The following is a 27784-nucleotide window of genomic DNA, read 5'->3' as shown; positions in this document are numbered from 1 at the left end:
ATGACTGTTATTAGTAATGTTACTAGTAATGACTGTCATAAATTAGTGTTTCCTGTAAATAATTATCGAAGGCAACACAGCTTCCAATTATACCCTTTTTAAGGTTCAAAATTAGCATAATACTGACAAATCAGAGGTTAATAACTTCTACTGTAGCATGAGAAATTCTGGATTTTCAAAATTTTGGTAGTTTTATCTCTGACTATAGCTAGTGGCAGAGAAAGGAAATCACAGAAGTTCTTGAAACCTCGGCTTTCACTGCTTATAAAACTGTTCATATTCTAAGGGAGGTCTTCTCAAACTTCCATGTGCACTGGTACTATCTGGAGATCTTACTGCAATTGAGATTCTGAATTTTTAACAAGTGTGCCCCAAATTACACAGATCACTCTTTGATTAGCAAGCCTGTAAGCCAGCATTGACCAATACAGCAACCACTCCAGAGCACTTGAAATGTGGCCAAATGTAACCACACCCAGATATTTTATTTAATATTTTAAAATTTGTTTAATATTAATATTTACTATTTTAAATATTATTTATATTTAATACCTCTTTGCAATTCTCCTGAGATCACATTTTCTTCTCAAGAATAGGTATCTGAGAAATGGAAGCTGAGTGATCAGGATCTAATGTCAAAATAGAAATGCTCTTGTATGTGAAGCGGAGAGGGGAAAATCAGAGAAGAACCTTTGTGCCCCTCTCCTCAGGAAAGCAAAGGAAAGTAAGTAATGTAGAGAAAAGAAGGGAACTATTTGCATCTCAGGAAAGATGGGGTGAGCCAACAATGGAGAATAATAGATGAGCATTCAACTAGCCACGCAGTCAACTAGCCACACAATCCCTGGTACACCAATCTGTTATCATCTCTTTTGGTTTTGGTTTCCTTATCTCTACAAGGAGAGAAGGTCAGATTCACTATCTCATCATTAGCGTCCATTCCAGCTCCGAGATTCTATTCTCTGTATCCAATTACCTAATGTTACAACTGCCACAGTAAGAAACCTCTTTCTGTGGAGCAAGGACCAGTGTGGCTTTACAGCTCACACAGCTTTGTTTTGGTCTCACATCTTAGCTTTGTCATAAGTCACAGAAATTCTAAGAAACTTATAAACCAAGTAAGTTTCTAACTTTCAGTGTAAGAGAAGATGGACAATCATTAAAGAAAATGCCAACAAAATATTAATTCTTTTAAGTGGATGAAACATTCTTTTTACGAAAAATGTTCTTACCTGTAATCGTTTGGTGGCTTGTCCAAGAGATCTTTCTACAGCTTTAATGCCATTCTCCAGCCTCAGACTCTGTTGGCCTTGAATGTCAATTTCTCCTTTGACCTTACCAATCTTTCCTTTAACCTCTTCTTCATTGACTTGTGCCTCCTGAACTTCCCGTTGCAATTTTTCTGCTTCAAGACCGCTTTCCATAGTCTGGATCTGAGCCAAATAGTCCTTTAATTTACTCTCACATTCTGTTATTTTCTGTCTTATTTCTTGAAGTTGATCCTTCAGCTGTTTTTCATTTTCCTGTTCAATCTGCAATTCATTTTCCCAAAATTCTTCCTCTTCAATTTCTACATCATTTCTTTTGATCTTTTGCTCCAGGCGGACAATTTCCTCTTCAAGGTTAGAATTATATTTTTGCTCCCAAAATTGTATTTCGATTTCATTTGATTCTAGCTCTTTCTCAATGGATTGAAGCTTTTCTGTCTGCAACCGGATCAGCTTCTTTAACTCATCTGCTGTTGTTTTGCAGTTATTCAGCACCTTTTGCTTAAATTCAGTTTCTTTGCCCTTTCCAAAAATGTCCATTAATCCTTTGGCACCTCCTGTAAATGTTAATGATTTCCTTTTAGGTTCTCTCCTTTTGATTGATTTGTCAATCTGAGGCCTCAGTTTAGCCAAGGGGGGCAAACTCTGCCTATATAAAGTTCTTTCTGGAATTCGAGCCACACTGTCTGAAGTGGGTCGCTCACTAAGAGATGGCCCTGTTCGACGTAAAATTAGCTGTACATCACTAGCATACTGCCCCCATTTGTTTAAGGATATGATAGGATTTTCATGAGGTGCTAAGTGTCTTTCAGTATCTCTCCATTTTTCTATAAGAGTGTACCTTCCAGTTCGACCTAGATAAAAAAGATAAGAATAAATTGTCAAAGTGGAACATGCAATAGCTAAAATAATGCAACAGAGGACACTATTTGATAACTGTGTCTTCCTGATTAGCATCAAAGTCCAGCTCATGCTGCCTTTAAAACTTCTCTTGAAGACAAAAAAATCCCAAACTGAACCAAAAAAAACAAAAAAGAACTTCTCTAGAAGATATGTTAAGAGCATAAAATTATGGAATGTGAATTACATATACTCTTCTGACCTGCTTAAAAATTCAATTTTATACTTTAAACCTCAGTGAGACTCTGACATTCTTGTCAAATGCCTGCCTGCTTGTCTAGACTTTCTTGTTTAGGACGAGACCTCTAGCTGAAACAAAGGATGACACCAGAATGCCCCGCTGGAAGCCAGTAGGGCCTGGTCTCTAGAATTAGGTAGAACTTCAAAACTTGAAATTTCCACTTTGTGAATCCCTCTGCTTCCTCTGTATATTAGAACTTGGAAAGGCTGGAGGCCACAGTTTTCCTCCTGAAGGGAGGTATAGAGCCAGTGGACAACATGCTACTTAGCTCAGAGAAGGCTGTATAGATCTTTTCTCTGTCTCTGCATGAGGGCTTGGCCAACTCACAGCTCACAGCTGGTATCTTTCTGCACAGTCGTGGCAAATAAAAATCACCTAAGTGAAAACAACCCTTCAAAATAATTTTGTAGAAAAAGAGGGGCCTGAAGACAATACTACAAACAATACTACAGTTTTGATAGTTATAGCTTCAAAGATTCTTGCTAAAAATGTTTTTAAAGGCATATATAAGTAAAAGTTATACTGACCCTAACTGGTCAGGGTTACAGAAGATAAAGTTACAGAAGACAGTATACAGAAGATAAAGTTCAATTACAGAAGATAAAGTTTCAGAAGACAGTATGGTATCATTAACTTGAACACACTTTCTAAATATTTCCATTTAAGGTGGTTGGGTCAGATGGATTATATTTTGTTACAAGTGTCCACTGGAACTAATAAGCTTGGAACAAATATAAATGTTACATGTCAATTATATCTCAATAAAAATTATATCTCATTACTACTCAACATTATTATGAGAAAGAAAAAACTGATCCTGTCATCTCCCAATTACAATACTGGTCTACACAGCTATTGATTTATCCTCTTTTTAATTTCACGAGCTTCTGAACCAAGAGTAGTTTGGTTATTTTCTCAGTTATGAGGTCAATAAATGGAGATCTGGATACATATATGTGAATATCCATGTATCCAAGTCGGAAGTAGTACATTAAGAGTGTTACGGCTTTAAACACTTGCATGTGTTCTCTTTTAAGGAAACTGAATCTTGGGTACAGCTGAAAAGTTGCAGCTTACGAGGCAAACAGACTGGAATTTTCATCCCAGGTTTTAATTACCTACTGGATAAATAGCATAAATTCACTTATAAAATGGAGATATTAGCAATACCTCATAGGTTCTGAAAATCAGAATCAGACATAATAAGCGCCTCCACATCGCCTGGCCCACAGCAGGTATTCAATACATGGTAGCCATTATTAATTTAAAACACAGTTATTATTCACATAACAAAAGGGCTGACCAGAGACCTTTTAAAAATGATGTGACCTGACAATAAACTGACTTAAAAAAATCCCTAAGCAACTTTTAGCAACTCCCAACAATATAAAGCTGGAAAGACCAAAGGCTCTGGAGCCTGTGTTCAAGTCTGGCTCTGCCAACTGTTTAAACGATTTGTGCAATTTATTAAATTTCGTTTGGATTCAGTTTCCTCATCCATAGGGTGAGAATAGTATTTTCTTTTTTTATAGAGAATAGTATTTTCTTACCGATAATGCTGTGAAAGTCAAGTGAGATGTAAAAATATTTTCTAAAATTGAAAACTTCTATACAAATGTTAATTGTTACTATTGTCAAAATGTCTGGGCAAACAAGGGAAATGAAGAAAATGTTTCTAGTGATTTCCAGGTTAAAAGTTACTATAATTACTCCAAGAAAAACCACATGACAAATCGGCAAGGTTAAAACTATTGCACATATACACACTGCTTCAAAGATCACAGCACTTTGTGTTCTTGGCTTTACTGCCTATCAACTACTTTTAGTATCTCACTCTTCTCTGGAGCTCTGTGTTCTCATCAGCAATGTGAGCGGTTAGAGTAGATCAGCAGAGCCCTCTCTAATTCTGTACCAAGCCAATGAAGCACCTTGAAATGGAATCATTATATTATACATTATACAAGTTATATTAACAATTTTAAGGACCCTAATTTAGTCATAATTAAATATGAAGTTGATTTTTTCCAGGGCTTAATGGTACTGCTGCCCTATGAGAATGTCTTCATAGAAGATTATTTAGAATTGCTTTTACTTCCAGTTTTCCCTTTTTGTTAAGTAACGCATATTTAGTGCAATTAGGTAAAAAGAAAAAAAAATTCTATCCAGCAATATAAAAAAGCTTTTATAAAAGGTAAATGAATTAATAGCTTTGATTTTATTATAAAAATTAGGTTTTAGATAGGTTATGTAAAAGTTAAATCCCATAATCATTATTTTTAATACCATACTTGGCAAGGCCCTAAAGATCCTATTTCATTTGGATAGATTCAAATTCCTCCTGTAAAACTCTTTTCAATGCATTTTATTAAATGGATACATTTAACTGTACCTTGCATACTATCTTGATGTACCCCTGAAACTAATTATCTGTCTACCTACCTATCTACCTATCTAGCATTTGTAGTTTAGGCTGTTTTGGCTATCTAGAAATGTATGCCACAATAAGTAATGATAAATAAAATGCTGACTATACTTTTGAATAGTTGAAGCAACTGAGAGTAATCCCAAGGATCATTCACTTCATATAACAAGGAAAATCACATAGAGAGACTTTAATGCATTAGTGAAATCTCACTAGATGACTGACATAAATTGAAAGGAAATAGGATAACAGATTACTCTCACCTAATTCAAAGCAGAATAGTATGTATAACTGTGGAGTAATATGAGGTTTATGAAAATATACACCCAAACTGAAATATTCAAATATGCGTCACCCAGAAACATTATGCCCTTATTTCAACCACTCTTTCAATGGTGCAACCTTTTATTTATTTATTTTTTAAAACAATTTTAGGAAATTTCTTAGAGCCAAAGAACAAAATCATGATTTAAAGTCACATCTTGTCATTTATTCAACAAATATATATTGAACACCAAATATCTGTCAGAAATAGTATCAGGTCCTAGCAATTCTATTAAACACCTTGATCATCAACCCTCTTTATAAGAGTTAGCTTTAAATGACATTTGTTTTTTAATTCAGTTTCAAATCCTTCTTACCCCAAAGATGAGTACTACACATTATTCAAAAGAACATGACAGAGAGTTGGCATTAACCTCTTATGAATTGAAAGCTAACATATCCTCCTATTTCTGGACATATTAGAAGTAATGTCAGTAAAAGCTTATTATTTATCATGAATAATCTATCCTACCCCACTGAATTTTCCCAATAATAGATACTTTGCTCCTTGGGGTATATAAACATTTTGGATTCCCATACAGATTCTAGTGAATGTAACTAATCCTTCTCATAATGATTTAGAATCCTTTCAAGGAACATTGATCTCTGTAACAGAAATTACACTGTATCATTTTATAGTCTGTTAAATGCTTTTGATGCTTATATATATGTATATACATATACATATATATGTATATAAAAATAAAAAATATATTAAAAAACATAATACATATGTACTCTTAATTGGTTTTGTGAAATAAGCAAAATGATCCTCAACTTATCAGCAAAGAAATAAAAACTTAACAAATTTAAAGCAATTTACAATTATAACTACCCTACAAATTTATCAGTGAATTTTCTACAAGTCCTGAATGAAACTATTAAGATAACTTTAACCATGGAATATTTTATGAAGACAGTGATATAATGTAAATACCTCTGAGAATAACCTGTCAGCCAGCTGTGCACAACCCATAGTTAAATCGTTCACAGTATATTTTCCTAGTGTGCTGATGAGATTATCATGTAATCACAGAATTACTGCATATTAATTTAGGAACTATTTAGGATTATATGATAAAGCTGCTACATTAAAAAGTAATTAAAACATAAAATTTATTAATTTCATAATAATTAACATTTCCTATGCCTGTATTTGCTAGGCACTGTGCTACTTCCAGTTTTCCCTTTTGCATAAATACTATTAACCAAAATAACAGCTAACACTTATCACTATAGACCAGTAAGGTTTGGGGGATATTTTGTTATTGTCGCATAAAATCTAACTCATCCTGACTGATGCATGCTACAAATAAAATGTCTTCACATTCATTAAAAAAATCTTTTATGGATGTAGAAAATATAGAAAGTACTTATAATTATTAATGATTACACTATTGTTACACTCTGTTAACTAACTAGAATTTAAATTAAAAAATTTAAAAAGTATTACTTTAAAAGAAATCTGTTGAGAATAGGCTGGAGGGGACCAAGATGATGCAGGGAGATGAGATGGAAAGCTACTGCAAAAATCTAAGTGAGAAATGATGGTGGCTTACATCAACGTGTTAATAGTGGCTGTGAAGACAAACAAGACTATATATACCGAAGGTGGTACTTATAGGATTTGTTGATAGAATGGTTGTAAGACATTAGAACAAGAAAAGAAAGATCTCACAAAAGTTTTAGATCTAATCAATTAAAAGAAAAGTTTTCATTTGCTGAGAGAAGGCGAAGGAAGAAATTTGAGGGTGGACAGTAGTTGAGATTCAGAACTTGGGTTCTGATATTTTAAATCTGAGATACCAATTAGTCATCTTCTAGAACTTTTTACTGCAGTACTGATTAACCACTAGCCACATTTAAATTTTATTAAAAATTCATTTCCTCAGTTATACTAGCCACATTTCAAGTACTCAGTAGCTACATGTAGCTAGTGAACACTGGATAGCACAGATATGGACCATTACAATCCTTGCAGAAAGGATATTCTACTGGATGGCACTATTTAGAAAGTATGTTTTACTGAATACTTACTTTAGGCAAAGCAATGGTGTAAAGAAGGATAAACAAGCAGGACCCCTACATTAGAGGTACTTCCAGAGAAAAGAAACAAGTATTAAATAGTTAAACTAGAATTCAGTATAAAACGTGCTTGTTTGAAAACTGATTTTCTTGGAGCAAACCATATGAAGCATGGCTTCTTAGGGAATAGTCCACTCTACCTTGGACTCAGCCCCAATCAATTTGTTTCTATTAAATGTTAACTCTGGCTCCAGTTGAAGGAGATATGGGAACAAGATCACAAGAAGAATGAGCAGAGAAAAATTCTGAATCCTCCCTCAGTACTTTAAATGGCATCAGACAACAAAGAAGTATGAATCAAAACTTTTTCCTCAGTCTCCTTGATTTCTTCCTCCTCTTTTCCTCTAATCTTTTTGTTAGCCATACTCTTAAGATCTAAGCTACTTGAGGGCAGAAATACATTCTTTTCATATTTTGGGGATATTGTAAAAGCAAATGTACTTTCTGGACTATAACTTGAAACAGATGAACAGTCAAAGACTTTCTGTTTCACATACAGACTTGAGAAGCAGTTTGAACTGTAAAACAATGGCATTTCTGAGACAGTTTATGGGAGAAACAAGATAAAATACTCGAAATTGGGAATGTGTTGAAAGCCCAGCATCTACAGTGACCAAACACACAGTGCACTGCAGGCTGGTTTAACCACTTCATGCCAATTAAGTATTTCGATTTTGTTTTATTTTGTTATTCTGTCTTATAATTTGGATGTGTTCTATTTCCATCACCTAAATATAACCTGTCAGGATAGTCAAAGATCAGAGTAGAAAGGATTTCTTTCCATATTAGATACATTCAACACTTTTATCCAAATGATGTTGTCTTTAGCTATTTTCTAATTGAATTCCATTGATTAGCAGCACTGAGTCAGAAAAATGTTCACTGCAGATATTTGCAGAATGCCAACTTGCGTAAATATTTTTATATCTTGATGGTTTCCTGAGAGTAATTTTAGCTATCCAGAAAAATCCCTAACCATCCCTAATCAAGAATATATCTGAAGTACTTCCACCTCCTGCAGCCAATATATGGATTTAAACCTGGGAAGGTATTCTACAAGTTGCTTCATTATACATTTTTTAGAAACAACTGCGATTTGCTCAGCCCACGCTCTGCCAACAGGATAACTAAACTTTATGTTAAGCTAGAAATTCTGGGGTTGGATAACACAGTATTAATTTTCCCTAATTAATAAATCCCCTATTATTTCTTACAGTGAAAATAAGGTCAAAATACTATAAAACTTCCATTTACCAATAACTCATATTACAAGACAGATATATATTTAAATATTTAAAAATATGTACTTCTGATATATACAAGACTGATAATATCTTATGGCAAAAGAAAAGCAAGATCAATAGTCTGGCTGGTTGCTAGTTGCGTCATCTCTCAGGTGAATTCTGAATTCAGAGAAGCATTTATGATACAGAAAAAGAGTTGTTTAGCCCAGTTTGGAGAAATATCATAAAACTTCTGTATTCAAGTTGTCAACTTTTGGACTGATTTAATGGACAAAGCAAAAATGCGGGTAGATTCACTTAAAACTTTTTAGATTGTTCACAAGCAAGTACAGTACACTGTTTAGTCCACATGGATAAACACACAAGACCTTGTCAAAATTCTGTGTAGAAAATGTGCCTTCCATATGGACAGATACAGCTTACTGTACCCCTCAGCCACCCTGCAAAATAGTCATCTTCTTTTAAACCACTGCCCATGGCCTGATTCTCAAATACAACAAAGAAAGTTAGATTTGACAATTGCTAATTTTAGTTTTCACTAAGCAGAAAAAAACAAAGATGAATTATTTTTATTCAAATAAATTATGTGAGGCCTTTTTTTTCTGATTTGTTGTTTCTTATCTGTCACTGAAGCATATTTAAAATCACCTATTATGATACTGGAGTGTCAGTTTCTCTAGTTCCACTGGTTTTACTTTATATATTTGAGGCAATGTAACTTGTTGTATGTAAGTTTATAATCTTTTATCTTCTTATGAATTAAGCCTTATATATGCTAATATAACAAGTCTTTGCTTGTAGTGCCCTTTGTTTTGAAGCTATTTTTAAAATATTAATATGCCTAACTGACTTTATTTTGGTTAGCATATATGTAATTCCTTTTTAAAAATAATTTTTAAAAAGGTTTTATTAATTTATTTGAGAGAGAGAGAGAGAACAGGAGCAGGGCAAGGAGCAGAGGGAAGGAGAAAAGCAGACACCCTGCTGAGCAAGGGATGATGGTTTCCTTTGCTGTGGAAAATTTTTATTTTGGTACACACACACACACACACAGTCCCAAATATATATATATATATGCTTTTGTTTCTCTTGCCTGAGGAGACATATCCATAAATATGCTACTAAGGCCAATGTCCAAAACTCCTTTTAGGAGTTTTATGGTTTTGGATTTCATATTTAGGTCTTTCATCTAGCTTGGGGGAAAAAAATCCACCTTGAGCTTATTACTGTGTTTCATTTTCATTTCTTTGCATATAGCTGTCCAGTGTTCTCAATACCATTTACTGAGGAGACTATCTTTTCTCCATTAGTATATTCTTGCTTTCCTTGTCATAGATTAACTATGGAACTGTGGGTTTATTTCTGGGTCCTCTGTCTTGTTCCAATGACTATATGTCTAACAGTACCATACTGTTTTAATAATTATAAACTTTGCAGTATATTTTGAAATCTGGGGCTATGAAACCTCCAGCTTTGTTGTTCTTTCTCAAGATTACTTTTTTTTTTTTTTTCAAGATTACTTTAGTTATTCAAGGTGTCTTGTGCTATCATACAAATTTTAGAATTATTTGTTCTAGTTCTGAGAAAAATGCTACTTGTATTTTGATAGGGATTGCATTGAATCTATAAATTGCTTTGAACACTATGGATATTTTAACAACATTAACTATTCCAATCCATGAGCGTGGTCCATATTTCCATTTCTGTTTCTTACAATTTTTTTCATCAAAGTCTTAAGAGTTTTTAGAGTGTACATCTTTCACTTTCTTGGTTTAACTTATTCCTAAGTATTTTATTCTTCTTGGTGCTATTGTAAATGGGACTGTTTTCTTAATTTCTCTTTCTGCTACTTCATTATTATGTATAGAAATACAAGTTTTTCGTATATTAATTGCGCGTCCTGCAACTGTACTGAATTAATTTGTTAGTTCCAATAGTTTTTTTCGTGGCGTCTTTATGGTTTTCTATACATAGTTATGATGTGATCTATAAATAGTTCTTCTTCCTTACCAATTTGGATGCCTTTTATTCCTTTTACTTTTCTAGCTGTTGTAGCTAGGACTTCTAGTAGTACTAGGTTGAATAAAAGTGGTGAGAGTAAACTTCCTTGTCTTGTGTCTAATATTAGAGGAACAGCTTTCAATTTTTCACCATTATGATATTGGCTGTGGGTTTTTCATATATGGCCTCTATTATGTGTAGGCATGCTCCCTTTATTTTTATTTTTTAAAATATATTTTTTAAAGATTTTATTTATTCATGAGAGATAGAGAGAGAAAGAGAGAGAGAGAGGCAGAGACACAGGCAGAGGGAGAAGCAGGTTCCATGCAGGGAGCCCGATGTGGGACTCGAACCCGGGACTCCCGGATCACGCCCTGGGCCGAAGGCAGGCACCAAACCGCTCAGCCACCCAAGGATCCGCGTGCTCCCTTTAAATCCACTTTTGAGAGTTTTTATCATGAACAGATATATTTTGTCAGGTGCTTTTTCTGTATCTGTTGACACAATCATATGGTTTTTTTATCCTTCTTTTTGTTATCACATTGACTGAATTGTGAATGAATCATCCATGCATCCCTGATAAAAATCCCACTTGATGGTGCCGAATGATCCCTTTAATGTATTGCTGAATTTGGTTTGTTAATGCTTTGTTGAGAATTTTTGCACCAATGTTCATCAGGGATACTGGACTGTAGTTTGTCTTTTCTTTTCTTTTCTTTTCTTTTTCTTTTCTTTTCTTTCCTTTCTTTTCTTTTCTCTTTTTTCCTTCCTTCCTTCCTTCCTTCCTTCCTTCCTTCCTTCCTTCCTTCCTTCATTAGGGTAACAGAAACTGGCCTTGTAGAATGGATTTGAAAGTTTTTCTTCCTCTTCTATTTTTTGGAATAGTTTGAGAATAGGTATTAGTTCTTTAAACGTTTGATAGAATTCACCTGTGAAAACATCCCGCCCTGGACTTTTGTTTGTTGGGAATTTTTTATTATTGCCAATTCAATTTCATTACCAGTCATCTGTTTGTTCAGGTTTTCTATTTCTTCCTGATGCAGTTTTGAAAGATTTTATATTTCTAGAAATTTATCCATTTCTCCTAGGTTGTTCAACTTGGCATATACTATTTCACTGTATTTTTTTTTTTTTTTTAGATTTTATTTATTTATTCATGAGACAGAGAGAGAGACAGGCAGAGGGAGAAGTAGGTTCCGTGCAGGGAGCCTGATGTGGGACTCGATTCTGGGTCTCTAGGATCACGCCCTGGACTGAAGGTGGTAGTAAACCACTGAGCCACTGGGGCTGCCCATTTCACTGTATTCTCACAATCTTTTGTATTTCTGTGGTGTCGGTTGTTATTTCTTTTTCATTTCAGATTTTTATTTGAGTTTTCTCTTTTCTTTGGTTCCTGAGCCTGGCTAACAGTTTGACTATTTTATCTTTTCAAAGAACCAGCTTTTAGTTTCATTGATCTTTTTCTTTTTAGTCTCTATTTCAGTTATTTCCACTCTAATCTGTATTATTTCCTTCTAGTAACTTTGAGCTTTGTTTTCCTAGCTCCTTCAGTTGTAAAGTTAGATTGAGATTTTTCTTCTTTCTTGAGGTAGGTCTGCATTGGTGCAAATATCCCACTTTTTTGCTGTGTCCCAAAGATTTTGAACAGTTGTGTTTCCATTTTCATTTGTCTCTATGTATTTTTTTTAATTTCCTCTTTATTCTTCACGGACCCACTGGTTGTGTAGCCTCCATGTTTTTGGGTTTTTCCAGCTTTTTTTTCTTGTAATTAATTTCTAGTTTCATACTGTTGCATTCAGAAAAGATGCCTGAGTGATTCTAAACTTCTTTAATTTATTGAGATTTGTTTTGTGGCCTAACGTGATCTATCCTGGAGAACATTTCATGTCCATTTGAAAAGAATGTGTCTTCTGCTGTTTTTGAGTGGAATGTTCTGTATATATCTGTTAAGTCCATCTGGCCTAATGTGTAGTTCAAAGTCAGAGTTTCCTTACTGATTTTCTGTCTTCATGATCTATCCATTGATATAAGTGAGTTGTTAAAGTCCCCTATTATTATTGCATTACTGTCAATTTCTCCTGTTAAGCCTGTTAATATTTGTTTTAGGAATGAACCCTTATCATTACAGTATATCTTTATCTCTTATTACAGTCATTGTTTTAAAATCTATTTTATCTGATGTAAGTATTGCTACCACATTTTTTTTACCTCCATTTGCATGAATATCTTTTTCCATCCCTTCATTTTCAGTCTTCTGATATGAATTTTTCTCTTATAAACAGATATAGATGGGTCATGTTTTAACCATTTTGGAATCCTCTGTTTTTTTGCTTGGAGCATTTAGTCCATTTATTTTTTTTTTTTTTTTTTTTTTTTTTTTAGTTTTTTTTTTTTCATTTAGTCCATTTAAAGTAATTACTGATCAGTATATACTTATTGCCATTTTGTTAATTGTTTTCTGGTTGTTTTTATAGTTCTCTGTTCTTTTCTTCTCTTGTTCTCTTCCCTTGTGGTTTGATGACTTTCCTTAGTGTTATGCTTAGATTCCTTTCTCTTTATTTTTTGTATATCTACTATGGATTTTTGATTTGTGGTTACTATGAGGTTCATATATAACATCTTATGTGTATAGCAGTCTACATTAAGCTGATAATCGCTTAAGTTCGAACACATTCTAAAACAATACATTTTTACTCTTCATCAGCATTTTATGTGTATGATGTCATATTTTACTTTTTAAATTTTATGTATTCTTTGACTAATTTTTGTAGATATGATTGATTTTTACTATTTATTATGTTTTAATCTCCATACTGGCTTCATACATAGTTGATCTATTTTACCATTTTTTTTTTCCTTTATAATTTTCTCATTTCTAGTTATGGTCTTCTCTACCCATGTAAAGAATGCACTTTAGTATTTCTTGTAAGGCTGGTTTAATGGGGATAAACTCCTTTATTTTGTTTGGGAAACATTCTATCTCCTTCAAGTCTGAATAACAACTTTGTTGGGTTGTAGGGTTTTTTCCTTTCAGTACTCTGAATATATCATGGCCCTCCCTTCTGGCCTGAAAACTTAGCTGATAGCCTTATGTGGTTTCCTTTATATGTGTTTGCTTTTCTCTTGCTACTTTTTCTTTTCTTTTTTTAAATTCATGAGAGAGAGAGAGAGAGAGAGAGAGTGAGGCAGAGACACAGGCAGAGGAAGAAACAGGCTCCACGCAGGGAGCCTGACGTGGGACTCGATCCTGGGTCCCCAGGATAACACCCTGGGCCAAAGGCAGGTGCTTAACTGCCGTGCCACCCAGGGATCCCATACTTTTTTTTTTTTTTTGTAAAGATTTATTTTTTTATTCATGAAAAAGAGAGAGAGAGAGAGAGAGAGAGAGAGAGAAGCAGAGACACAGGCAGAGGGAGAAGTAGGCCCCATGCAGGGAGCCTGACGTGGGACTCGATCCTGGGTCCCCAGGATAACACCCTGGGCCAAAGGCAGGTGCTTAACTGCCGTGCCACCCAGGGATCCCATACTTTTTTTTTTTTTGTAAAGATTTATTTTTTTATTCATGAAAGAGAGAGAGAGAGAGAGAGAGAGAGAGAGAAAAGCAGAGACACAGGCAGAGGGAGAAGTAGGCCCCATGCAGGGAGCCTGATGTGGGACTTGATCCCAGGTCAGCAGGATCAAGCCCTGGGCCAAAGGCGGCGCTAAACCACTGAGCCACTTGTGCTGCTCTCCCTTGCTACTTTTAATATTCTCTTTTTATCTTTACTTTTTTGCCATTTTAATTATGTGTTTTCGTGTGGACCTTCTTGGGTTCATTTTGTTTGGGGCTCTCTGTGATTCCTGGACCTAGATGTCTATTTCCTCCCCTAGATTAAGGAAGTTTTTAGCTATTATTTCAAATAAGTTTTCTGTTCTTTTTTCTTCTTCTGGGGCCCCTATAATGTGAATATTATTATGCTTGATGGTGTCACTGAGTTCCCTTCCCTTAATCTACTTTTATTTATTATTATTTTGTCTTTTTATTGTTCAGGTTGGTTGCCTTCTATTATCCTGTCTTCCAAATCATTGGCATGTTCTTCTACATCCTCTAATCTGAATACAATTTCCTTTAATACATGTTTGCTAAATGATGGACTTAAGATGCAAATGTAAGCGGTAACCCACATTATTGGCTTTTCTGATGTAGGTGCTCATCATGTTCCAAAAGGGTTAAGTCAACCCAAAACATGAATAAAAATGATAAACATAAACCTGAGACTAACTAAGAAGAAAAAGTTGCAACTATGTAGGTGAACAAGATCGAGCTAGTAAGCATGTACTTGACAACTACATCTTCACCACATAGTAAGATTTTAAAAAGCATATATCTTTCTATTGAAGAACTATGTTATATGTCACATTTTTCTTTTCTAAATGTAGTCAGAATAAACAGTAAATAGGGTTACTTCTAATGAGGGGTCTGGGAACTAGGAATCTATGTTTTGGCTTAAAAAAAAACTTTAGTCCCACAAATAATGATTTGTTTAGGATAAACAACAATAGAGTAGAAGGCAGTGCAGACTTTAGACTGAAAATTAGTAAAATCTAGGGGGAGAACAAGTGTCTTAACAGATTTATGTAAGCATGAAACGTAATAAGTAAAAGTGTGCTTGTAAGTTGTATTATGGAACCAAATAAACAAAAAACTAGAAATCTGTATTTAATACAAATAAACATAAACAGGAAGCATAAACCACTTTATCTCACTCTCAGAAAGTTCACTTACCTATCGCTTGAGCTAAGGCTATTACAACCTCCTGGCAAGTTGTAACTTCGGTGACCCCACAAACAATCCTTTGAACTCCATCCACCCATACTTTAAGTTCCATGGTGCACCAGTCACCCAAGGGCCCTGAGACTGGTCATCAAGGTGTCAGGTCATGTCGCTGGCTATGGAAACATGGGGAAGGCAGAGTCTTGTGTAGTCAGCTACAAAGAGGAAAAAACATTTTTAATAAAATGAGTCTTAAAATTTCTTCTAGTATTATGCAGAATAGATTTTAATATCTCATAATCCTACTACCATTTATGACCATTTTATAGAACTGAATTCAGTACTATGAATACGACAGCCAGCTATTCATGACATTGTTTCATTTTACTATAATTTTTGTAATTATAATTTTTTAAAAGATTTATTTATTTTTTCATGAGACACAAAGAGAGAAAAAGAGAGGCAGAGACAGAGGCAGAGGGAGAAGCAAGCTCCCCACATGGAACCCGATGTGGCACTCGATCCAGATTCCAGGGTCACGCCCTGAGCCGAAGACAGCCGCTCAACCACTGAGCCACCCAGGCATCCCGCGTAATTATAATTCTAATCATGAAGTAACTGAGAAATCTTACTTGACTAAGCCCTATTGCTCAACACATAAGCTATTCCTTTCTTTAAAAAAAAAAAAAAAAACTCATTAGGATGATTCCTTAGGTTAAAAAAAAGTTTTTTTGTCATTTTTTGAATAATAAACCAGTCGAACCAGTTTCCACAGCCTTGACAGCATTTGTAAATGTGTCTTTATGAACCCCTGCATTCCTTTGTTTCATGTGTCCCTTGTCTCTCTCTTCCCCAAAAGTCTGAGTGTCATCTTCAACACTGAAACTACAATACCAACCACAGCATAAGGCATAAGTGTGCAGAAAATATTAGCTGATGGAAATTAACTCCTTTACTGGGTGATGACTTCTTCATATATGAACTGCTTGCTTGTCTTTTTCTCATGTATTTAACTGGGGTTTGAAAGTAGTCTTAAATTATAAGAGTTATTCTAATAATACAATCTCAACTTTTTGTTACTCTTGCTGTGCTTCCCTGTTTTCGTTTAGCTGCATTATATATACACCAAGCAGAAATTTTTACATTCTCGTACATTTGAAACAAATGCCTTGATTTCCTGTATTGATTGGAAAGTTATTATTAGCTTGCTAAAAATCAATTGTACACAATTTTTTTTCTGTAGGTTTTTCAAATCTCAGTTCTTCCTGTCTTAAAACTTCAATCAATCCACGATTCGTTTGTTCACTGTCCTACGATCTTATTTTTTGTTGGTTTTTGAAAGAACGCTAAAGTTTATGAGATGTAATAAACATCGATTTAATTAAAACGAACCTTTAAATTTATTTAAAGACTGACAGTGGAATTGGTGTTTCAGGATTAATGACTTACTGAAAATCTTATTTAAAAAATGCTAAAAACTTGTCAGAAAACAGTATTTACTACAAATAGTAACACAGTCCTTGTGCATTTTCTTAAAGGACCTAAGATAATTCTAGGCCATCTACCCATTTACCTGGGGAGATGAGTCAGAACACACGTAAGGAGAATAAATCTATTGCTTTCTCCAAAGAAGACACAAAAATACTTTTTGTCATCCTGAAAACAAGGAAAGGGACTGATCATTTCCCAGTGTGTTGATTCAGCTCTCTGTCTACATACACTGTAGTGCCAACATGGTTTCATAAACCCCCTATATGCCCAGAAGAAGGGCCATATGCCTCTGACAAGCTAATTTCCATAACTGCGTTCCTCAGTTATGAAATCCTGTGAGATGCTAAAGTTTCTGAGGGGGTGGAGGTAGGGGTGGGGAAGGTTCCAAAGCCAAAGAAATGTAAGAAATCTTGCAAATAAAGTTAAATAAGTTTCTTTACAGTTAGCCTACTCTGAGCATTTAATAGGCTGGTGCATACCTGAAATTTCAAATGAGAGGTTTATATGCTACTGTCCCCAATCCATTTAAAGACCATTTAAGGAAAGGAAACATAAGAGTTCTGACTTAAAACAAGATATTTTTCCTTTCCCGCCAGGCACTCTATTTACTAAAAATAGAACATATACTATTCCTCTTGGAATAAAATTATGATTAAAAAATGGCCAAACATTAATATACTGTATTAAATATAGTAAAATTAAGTTATTTTATTAAATAAAAAGCTCAGCTGAGTTTAGGAAACTAAATTGAATTAAAGTCTATTTAAAACCTAGTCCATTATTTTTCATTAAAAGATCTTAAACTTGGACAGCCTGGGTGGCTCAGCGGTTTAGCGCCACCTTCAGCCCAGGGCCTAATCCTGGAGACCTGGGATCAATTCCCACGTTGGCTCCCTGCATGGAGCCTGCTTCTCTCTCTGCCTGTGTTTCTGTCTCTGTCTCTCTCTGTGTCTCTCATGAATAAATAAATAAAATCTTAAAAAAAAAAAAATCTTAAACTTGGAAAACCTAGCAAGAAAGACAGATCTCATTAAAGGCCTCCTCCTCCAAAAGAAACTTGTCATTTAAAAGAAACTTACGAGGTTCATTTTTAAATTCTATAAAGATTTTAGTATACCACCACATATTTTCTTATCTTGGATTATCACTGTTTTACCTCAAACTTTTAACCAATAAGTGAATACAATGAACATAGAACACACCCACATCTGTTAAATATTAGAGTATAACAATGTGGGAAAACACCGAGCATAAATAATATTGCTTAGTTGATATAAACTGGCAGGGTTATTTATCCTCTTGACCAGCCTTCCTACTACAGCTCATCACGGAGAAGATCAGCATCTGCATTTTTCTTTCAACACCACTAGCATTTACTTTCAAAGTTAAATCCTTAAGGAAAGTTTAAAAAGATGCCTTAGTAGGTCAGATTAATGAACCATGTGGTCCAAAATTTTATTTCTAGCAGAGCCACTGTTTTCAGAATATGGCTTCTGTCAAGTTTGGGGTTGTATTAACAATCATCTCCCTAGCTTCCCTAAAAATCATGGTGTGATTCACGAAAGTCATTTGAAGAATCTGTCTCCTCAGTAGAAGTCTACGACTTGTCCTGGAGGTGCGACCCTGTTCTATCCTCCAGAGTCCAACTCCTATGGCTATGTTCCCAGCCCCAGAACTAGACTAAAGGGAAAATGGAAGTCCTACATTGTAAGTGCGTATGGTGGATTGGTCATCATTGGAATTAAGGACTCAAGAAGCTAAAGGGCTCTGGCATCTCAGTTGGAATTTGGAATACATTTTTCCATGGAAACAATGATGTAGATAGAAGCAAGATTCTACTGCAAGGGTATTATTATAGTTCAGTTATTGTTTTCACCATAAGGTTTCTATATTCAAATCACTATTATTTTAATTTTTATAATAAAAAATAGGTTTATTCAGTAACATGCTACTGGGAACAAGTGTTCTTTAGTTAAAAACTGTTTATTATCTTGAAAGCCTACTGAATTAAGCATCTGCATTTGTGGAGACAGACACATTCCCCTAAAACCAGTGCTTTAATAAAACAATTTTAGTCAATCCTCATTATTCATGAGTTCCTTATTTGTGAACTCACCAACTCATTAAAATTTATTTGTAACCCTCAAATCATTATTTATGGCACTTTCAGGGTCATTCAAAGACATGTATTCTGCAATGAAAAATTTGAGTTGCCTGACCCCTGACTGTTCCCAGGTGAGGTTGTAAAGAGGCAATACTCTGCCTTCCTGTTTCAGCTTTCATACTGTCAACAAGTTATGTTTTTCTCAGTGTATTAAGTGCCATGTTTTGGCATTTTTGTAGTTTTTGTTGGTGACTTTACTGTTGAAAATGGCTCCTAAGCATAGTGTTGACACTAGTGTTCTTAAGTACATGAAGGCTGTGATGTGACTTATGGAGAAAAGTACCTGTTGTTAGGTAAGTTTTGTTCAAGTATGAGGTATACTGGTATTGGCTCTGAGTTTAACATTAATGAATCAACAATATATGTCTAATAAGGTATCTTTTGACAGAAAAACACATAAAACAAGGTGATATATTGATCAGTTGATGAAACTTGTGACCAAAGGTTCTCAAAAATAACCAGAATTGACTGCATACTTTAAAATGGTATAATTTTCTTGTGATGGCCACTATCAAGCTACTGAGCAAATTCCATTACTCCATGGACATCAGACACAAGCATACATGTGGCTTATTGCCAATTATAATATTTCTTTCATGTCTAGTCTAGTTTTGTTTGAGACCTATGGTATTGCATATTAAAGCATTCTTTATAGAAATAGCATGTAGATAAAATGTCTTATACTAAAATCTTCACAATCAGGCTAGCTGCTTTAGTTAAATAAAACACTGATGCTAGCCACTAGTTCTTTTGGTATCATAAAGAAAGAGATTCTGCACAATGAGCACTTTATATTCTGAACAGTACTTATTAGAATAATCAAAACAATAATACATAATTATGCATATATGACACATATATGTATTTTATATATATTACATTAATAGAATACAATAATATGAATTCTCTTTTGTACAGAGAACCAGTTAAAAATAAAAACTAGGGGCACATGGGTGGTTAAATCAGTTGGGCTACTGACTCTTGGTTTTGGCTCAGGTCATGATCTCAGGGTCATGGGATCAACTGTGTTGAGCTACGTGCTCAGCGGGTAGTCTTCTTCTATATTGAGAACAATAGTCCTGTGACATGCATCATGGGGAAATAAGGCTCCCTAGCCTAACCGTTTTGGGAAGCATTTCAAAACACACTGCCTCTGAGAGACAATGTGCAGCAAGATACCCCACAGTAGAGAAACTGGTTAAGCTTTGTTAACTAGTACTCAGTGACTCAGCATGGAGGGTAAGAGTGGAAAATAGGCACGAACGATGCCTACAAAATACCCTGCTGCACTACAGGATACAAATGATCAACTTTTGAAGATATGCAATATATATGCAATGAGATTTCTGCTAGTCCTTTAATGTATTTGGAAACACCCAGAAGTGGTGATGGATATGCTGTTTAAAGCTATACTTAGAATAATACAGTACAGAGGAGAAAGCTGAATAGCTTTTCTTTCTCTTATATGAAGTCTTAATTGCCATGATTAAGCCATATCTTCTAAAGATGGGTTTTGTATTTGCTTTTTAGGGAACTGTCTTAAATCAAAGGATTTTTTTCTTTGAAAGTAGGTTTTTAAAAGTTCACAATGCTAAGCAATATTTGCATATTAATTATTAAATACAGTAAAGCCATGCTCTTTCCTCTACTATTCACCATCCTCAGGTCACAGCATTCAAACACATGCAGTGATTGAACATTTCCCAAATTTAACATGTTCAAGTGGCCATTCTGCAATTACGGGAATGGCATGAGTACTTGCAATCTGCTAATTAAACATGGTATATTGTGTCTCATTTATTCCTCATGATACAATTCAGTGAGTTAGGCACTATTAGCCTCATTTTAAAGATGAGAAAAGTGAGTGCCAGTTTAAATAACTCTCCCAACGTCAGAAACCTAGGAATTTAGGAACATCTGTTCAAAATTGGGATGAATACAGAAATTAAAGTATGAATAACGCAGACTTTTCTAAAAGGATTCAATTATGAAATAAATGTTTTTAAAATGTCCAAAGTTACACTAAGAAATCTCATCTACCATCACTTGAAAATTTATTTTTATCAATAAACAATGATCAGATAACATGTACAAACTTTCCATTCTAGGAGAAAGAAAAGAGCAAAGAAACTAAATCATGTTAAGAAACTATAATTTTAATTCAGAGAACTTATGATAAATAACTGCACATATCAGCAAAATGAGTGTCTCATGATGAGGTTTATTTTTCAGTACTAACAAATTATTCCTCCAGTTTTTGAAAATTACATCCAGATTTATTTTTACAGAGTCCAAAACAAATACATCTGCATATTTGTGATAATTTTTAACTCTTGCCTTAAATATAAACCAAAGCTTCCTAGAGAGTTCTGGAATCTTCTTTAAATTCACACCATTAAAAACCACGTTTTTGGAGAATGCCATTTTTTTCAAGGTAATATTGATTAGTGGAAACACCATGTACCAAGATTCAAATCCTAAGTCTATTACTTACTGTGTGACTTAAGTCAAGATGCGTAACTTTTCAAGAGGGATTTGTGAGAAATGAAATGTCTTTTTAAAATGTACTTAGTGTAGGGCTTGGCACAAAATATAAATTCAAGAGGAGTTAGTTCTGTATATAGAAATAAAAATTATAGCTTTCAAAAATTAGAAACTTCTTTACTATAGGAAAAAATCAATACAAAAGTAAAATTTCAAAATACTATTACTATTTTTATAAGAGCACCTAAAAATAAAGATATTTTAGTTTACCTAAATGTACCTTAAGATCAGTGAACATTCTCAAGGTTTTTAAATCAAGATTGGAAATGATAATTGGGATTAGCATCCATATTAAGAAATTTCAATTGTATCTGGGATAAACATGATACAAATCTAGTTAAGGTTATTGGCATAAAAATATTGATCCTGCTATTAAGAACTCTCTTTTTTCCCTTAAAAAAGTAAACGTTTAAAATGAATATAGTTAGTAATTTTTTTTTATTTAGGATTAAATTTAGTGCTAAGTGCCACTGCCTTCAGCTGAGTTTCTTATTCTAAGCCCATCTCCAGACAGCTTATTTACAACTGTATTTTTCTAAATCATATATAAATTTAAACCAATATCTATGACTTTGAAGTGGAGACTTCTCTCATACCCAGAGGTGAAACAAACATTCATAAAACAGTACCAAGAATCTTTTGAGAGTACAGTACTTCACTAAACCGATTTCTGGACTAATAATTTGGGTAAAAACTTTGACCTGTTAATTAAAGCTCTGAGCAGAAACACAGGATTTCTATTTAATAAGTATAATTTTAAAAGGAAGCAAAATTTTTACAATTGCCCATTTTAGAAAATAAAGAGATGTGTTTCCAATAACCAAGGCTAGTCTCAAAAGCAAACTGCTTCAAAATAATTCCTTCTACGAGTCTAATATACTCAACACTACTAGAAAGTCATTTTTTGCCTATTCCCTTCAAAATGGTTACTTACCATTTGTAAAATCATTCTAATAATTCCATGAAAATACAAGGCCATGTTTATTAGACTGAATTCTTCTTTGACTTCTGGTTGATAGAACATTATTAAATCAAATGTTTTGCTTGGGAATTTAACCTGGAACATCACATCCTGGGTCACAGGAGAAGATACAGAGAGGCCAGGGAGCCATGGTGGCATGAGACAATGGTCACTTGGTAGGTATGAAAGGATGTCATAAAAGTGATGGAAATCAATGAAGACCAACACAGAGAAGCATACAAATTCGATCTAGGTCAAGTACTCTGATGGCTCCTATAGCCATCATTGTAAGCCAATTCCTGGTGGCTTCTCTAGCGGTAGTAGCCCTGTGTCAATAACACAAGTTCCAGTAAAATCCCAGCAAATGCCTCTTCTTTTATTCCTTCCTACTATTCCATCCTTACCATATTCTTCTTCCCAAGTCACAAGTCAATCAACAACACCCCCAAATACATTTGGCTCTACTTGGTAAAAGTTGTAACAAGGAAGCTGTAGATTCCGTGCTCTAGAGAAATCAGAGGGACCGGCACGTGATGCTATTTTCTCTCTATGTAAAAAGGTCATGCATTTCAGAGTTCACTAAAACCAAATGGATAAGATATCTTGCCTTTCAGAGCTAGCAAAACTCATTGGCCATCAACTAGTATAATCATTTTACTGAACACAGAAGACTGAGGCCTGGCCAAATTACATCATTTGATCAAGGTCACATGGATAGATGTTAGCCAATGTCTGGAATAACATCAGATTTTTCTGAAAACTGAAATTAAATATATTTACATATATTGAAATAAAGTACCCAGTACAGAAGATGTTGAAGAAGTTGCTCCCATAGAGAATTCTAGTTAAAGATGCTTCAGACCACAAAATGAGGGCTACCACTGATATAAGTGCAAGAGTATGAAAAAAACACGTGTTGTCTGTTCTTGTTTATGAATTTTGTTAAATGTTATGGAAGGTAGAAGAGTAGGGGATCTTACAACTCAATTTTACTGGCACAAAATCTCTTAAGAAATATAAAAATAATATGCCATTAGGTTCCATTTATTACCAAAAAAATAATATGCCATTAGGTTCCATGTATTACCAAAAAGGAATATAAAAAGCCATCTGTTTTACACTTCTATCTTCTGTTAGGGTCCCAGTCCACTTTGTGGCCCTTTAGAGGTAGCCGGAGACATATGCATAGTGTGCCAAGATCTGTGATGCCTTAACTCCTGTTAGAGCTCTAAGGCCTGGGATGAGGGATTACACTCTCAAAGTCTTAATGCAAAAAAAAAAAACAAAAACAAAACAAAAACCCTGAACTCTGGCATCAATTAAATTGTGCTTTTTACTATAGTGCAATTTCAAAGCTCTCATTCATAATCATTAGAAAACTGGCAGGGAGCAATGTTATAAAGTACTTTTACAAAATTACTGAATGCTTGTTTACATTTTAAATGACAGATGTTAAGTGCAAATGGATTTGTGATATTTCTCCTTGATCAGATGCACTTTGGTACTTTGATTGTAAACCAACCCTTCAAATAAAAACACATCTTCGTTACTTGCATAACAACAAGAATAAATAGCTAACATATATACTGAGCTCTTAACTCTGTGATAGATGGAAAGTTAACTATTATATTTAATCTATTCAATACTCATCTATATTGCTATGTGACATGAATTATTTTGAGGAAATAATGAGGAATGGAGGTATAGAGAAATTAATGACTTGTCCAGAGTCATTGAGGAAATGGAGGTATAGAGAAATTAATGACTTGTCCAGAGTCACTCAGCCAGCAAGTGGCAGATCCAAATCTGATAATGCTCATAACTACCAAAAAGTTATTTATATTTATGAAATAAAGTTATTGGGAAAGTTTGCCAGGACCTTGTAATCACCAGTTCTGGCTCAGGAGAGAAGTAGATGTGACCATGTGATGGAGAAATTCCAATACTACTAAGTTGAATGATATATTTAGCCTAATTATTACCACAGAGCTGAGAAGAAGCAAGAGCTGATGTTCAATAATCAAATCAGACTTAGTAAGGACTACATGACTCCTGAGATTCTTTCTGGAAACTGTTCCTCCCACATCTCCCTTGTCTCAGGAGCAGGAATAGATTTTGGGTCTAAATCCAAATGTTATCAGACCCCCAAAGTCTATGTTCTTTCCACTACAACAAACTATCTGCAGGATAGAATTATTTTTCTTCCCCACATTTGAATAGATATGGGCTCTTCCTTAGTGATTGTCATCCATTGGAGTGATAGAAAATTATGCTATGACCTGATGGTCACCATTCAGGTGTAATGACTCTATTTCCTGAATTTAGTGTTTATGACATTCTGTGATGAAATGCAGTGTTCTACTTAATAGGGGATAAAAATAATTATTTTTTAGTCATGAAGCCAAGATCACTACAGACTTTTCATTCATATTTTCATAAATTCCAAGCCCATTGATTCTGATAAAGAAGTTCATTTTCATAGTTACAATGAAATAAGTGTAAACTTTTCAACAAAACAATGTTTTGACTTATGATTACAATGGTAACTTTATTATTTTATTTTTAAAAAATTATTTATTTGAAAGAGACAGATGAGTGAATAATCAAGATAGCCTAAGCGGGAAGTAGAGGGGAAAGCAGACTCCCATCCTGATACAATGCTGGGCTCGATCCCAGAACCCTGGGATCATGACCTGAGCCAAAGGCAGATGCTTAACCGAATGAGACACCTAGGCGTCCTTACAATGGTTAACTTTAAATAGCCAAACTTTATATGTCAAAACATGTTCCTTTGAAGGTATAGGGAAAGCTAAATTAGTATGTAAACATTTGAAAGCCAAAATTAAAGAATTTGGGGAGGAAACGCTACTGAAATAAATATAGAAAATAAAAATAAAGAAAGAAAATCTGAGTGCCTGACTCCTGGGTCAAAGTAGTTGCCAGACTATAAAACTCGTACTAACTTCAATTTTAAGATTTAATTAATATAGTATATAAAGTGGAACAGTTCAATTATTTCCTAGAATTTTATTACTATATTTATTCAGTTAGTAAAGTACTACAAATACTTTAAAAGAGTATGGAAACTAGAAATTATATTTGGTAAAATTAGACATGCACAATCCCTAAGAAACTTTGTTAAAGTGAAACTACTTCAAAGAAAAATTTAAAAGTATGAACAATGTGAAAAGGTAGTTTTCCCATAGTCAAGAAGAATTTTGCCAAATTTATTTCCCAAAGAAAACCTAAGTCAATTAAATTAAATCCCCACATAATATGCAAAAATAGGTGTATCTTTTGGTGATATTTTCAAGTAACTTGTATTTTCCATTGTAGCAAAATTTTAATAGAGAAGTTAATTATTCAGTGTAATGTAACACATAATATTATTGTTCCAAATTACCACACTTTATTCCTCACATTATCTTTAGATGCTATTCTCTTTTAAGAGATACTATGCTCTTCTCTTCATTTAGTTGGGGGAAGTTTTAGACTTCAAATAATGTAGGAAGTGTTGCCCTGTTTTGTGGGCATTCAGTATTATTGGAGAAGATAGATGCTAAGTTTGAGATGTGTGCTGTGACATTTTGGGGCAAAAGGCACGGTATTTGTTGTAAATATTACCAGTGATGTTGACTGAAATGGTATACTACTTGACAATACTCTATTTAAAGAACTGAGCTTAGGTCGAGTCCCTGCCCTTTACTGAAACTAGCAGCGCCAGGTGAAGATGGCTGTAACTTGTCAGCCAGTAGACAGACTGAATGAGAAAAGCTTTGCACCTAACCTAGAGCACATGAATAAATATAAATGGATCAACTACAGCAAGTAAAGCAATTAACTTAAATATCCCAATACACTTTACAAATTAAATTGCTTGCTTAAGGGGGGGCCCTTACTTTTTATTATGTTTAAATACATTTATTTACATTTCATTAATATATGTGATTTCCAATGTGTTTATATTTCAGCAAGCCCTACATTTTCCAAGTAAAAAGAAATGCTCAAGCACTGCTAATCCAGCAGTTATCTTGGCAAAGTCGCCTATAGAATTGTCACCTGACTGAATGAAATGGGTCAAAAAATAGGCTAAGGATTACTCCAGTGCTCGCCAAAACCTACCCCTTGCCTCAACCAGCTGCAAAGTGGGAGCAAAGTAGCAGCAAAATAATATATCACAATTTAGATAGAAAGGGGCTTTCTAGGGGATGGGAATGAAATACAGTACATGCTTCACAGTTAAGAAAATTGGATTATTAAAGAAACATTTAATTGAAATGTAATAACATTTTGGAAATTTTAAATTTGATGAATTTTCACAGAGAAAATACATCTGTCTAATCAGTTTTTAAGATCACAAAGAACCCCTCTCCTAGTCCTGACCCCTCCCTGAAAGGCAATTATTCTGACCTCTATCATCACAGACTAGTTTCATCTGGTTTTGAATTTTTTTTTTTTTGAATTTTGTTTAAATGGCCTACATCATATGAAGTGGCGTCTGGTTTCTTGGGTGTACCAGTATATTTGCTGAGCTTCATCCATGTTGCTGTGCGTAGCAGTTCATTCTTTCTCACTGTAGTAGAGATTCCATTGTATAAATAAATCACTATTTATTTATTTGTCTAGGGTTGATAGACATTGGGGCTGTTTTCAATTTTTGGCTATTAGAAATGCTGCTTTTGGGATCCCTGGGTGGCGCAGCGGTTTGGTGCCTGCCTTTGGCCCAGGGCGTGATCCTGGAGACCCGGGATTGAATCCCACGTCGGGCTCCCGGTGCATGGAGCCTGCTCCTCTCTCTGCCTATGTCTCTGCCTCTCTCTCTCTCTCTCTCTCTCTGTGTGACTATCATAAATAAATAAAAAAAATTAAAAAAAAAAAGAAATGCTGCTTTTTTGAACACCTGTAGCTTGGAATGGAATTACTGCATTTTGTGATTGCCTGCCAGCTGATCCCTCTGCCTTCCTAGCCTACCTTTCCCTCTGAACATCCACTTTATATAAACATTATTCCTAGAGAAATCGTCCTTAAATACAAATTTGATTCTACACTCCTGCTCAGAATCTTCCAAGGTTCTTTACTGCCTTCAAATCCAAAAAAATCTGAAAAATCTGTACAATCCAAGCTCCTCACAGGTCACTGATGTACTACTTCTTAATCCTCTTGTAACTCCCCCAGTTGCCCTCTACCATTATGTCAAGACATTTTGGTTCATTAAATATATCATTCTCTCAAGCATCTTTGCACTGTATACGCTGTTCTTCCTCCTTGGAAAATGCTTTTCTGACTTTAACCTCCTTCTAGGCATCTTTCCCCAATCTCTTGGCTCTTCTACTGGTCTGAAGGTAGCCAGCCACACTATGTGCTTCCAAAAGCATTATGTTTTTGT

At 34.5% G+C, this 27784-nt stretch overlaps 1 protein-coding gene across 4 annotated transcripts in view; it reads right to left on the bottom strand.

The window, feature by feature from the left end:
- The window catches only part of RASSF8 (Ras association domain family member 8), a 117873-nt gene that overhangs the window by 5662 nt on the left and 84427 nt on the right, over positions 1-27784 (bottom strand). For all 4 annotated transcript variants that reach the window (XM_041735901.1, XM_041735900.1, XM_041735899.1 and 1 more), the window contains 2 exons: positions 15251-15453; positions 1233-2122 (listed from right to left, as the gene is read on the bottom strand). In XM_041735901.1, coding sequence (XP_041591835.1) covers positions 1233-2122; positions 15251-15353 — 993 coding nt within the window. In that variant the 5' untranslated portion in view covers positions 15354-15453. The remainder of the gene's footprint in view (positions 1-1232; positions 2123-15250; positions 15454-27784) is intronic.

This window comes from Vulpes lagopus, chromosome 21 (assembly GCF_018345385.1).
Source record: "Vulpes lagopus strain Blue_001 chromosome 21, ASM1834538v1, whole genome shotgun sequence".
Lineage (NCBI taxonomy): Eukaryota > Metazoa > Chordata > Mammalia > Carnivora > Canidae > Vulpes > Vulpes lagopus.
The sequence above is the reverse complement of the archived record's forward strand: the minus strand, read 5'-3'. Positions and strand labels throughout refer to the sequence as shown.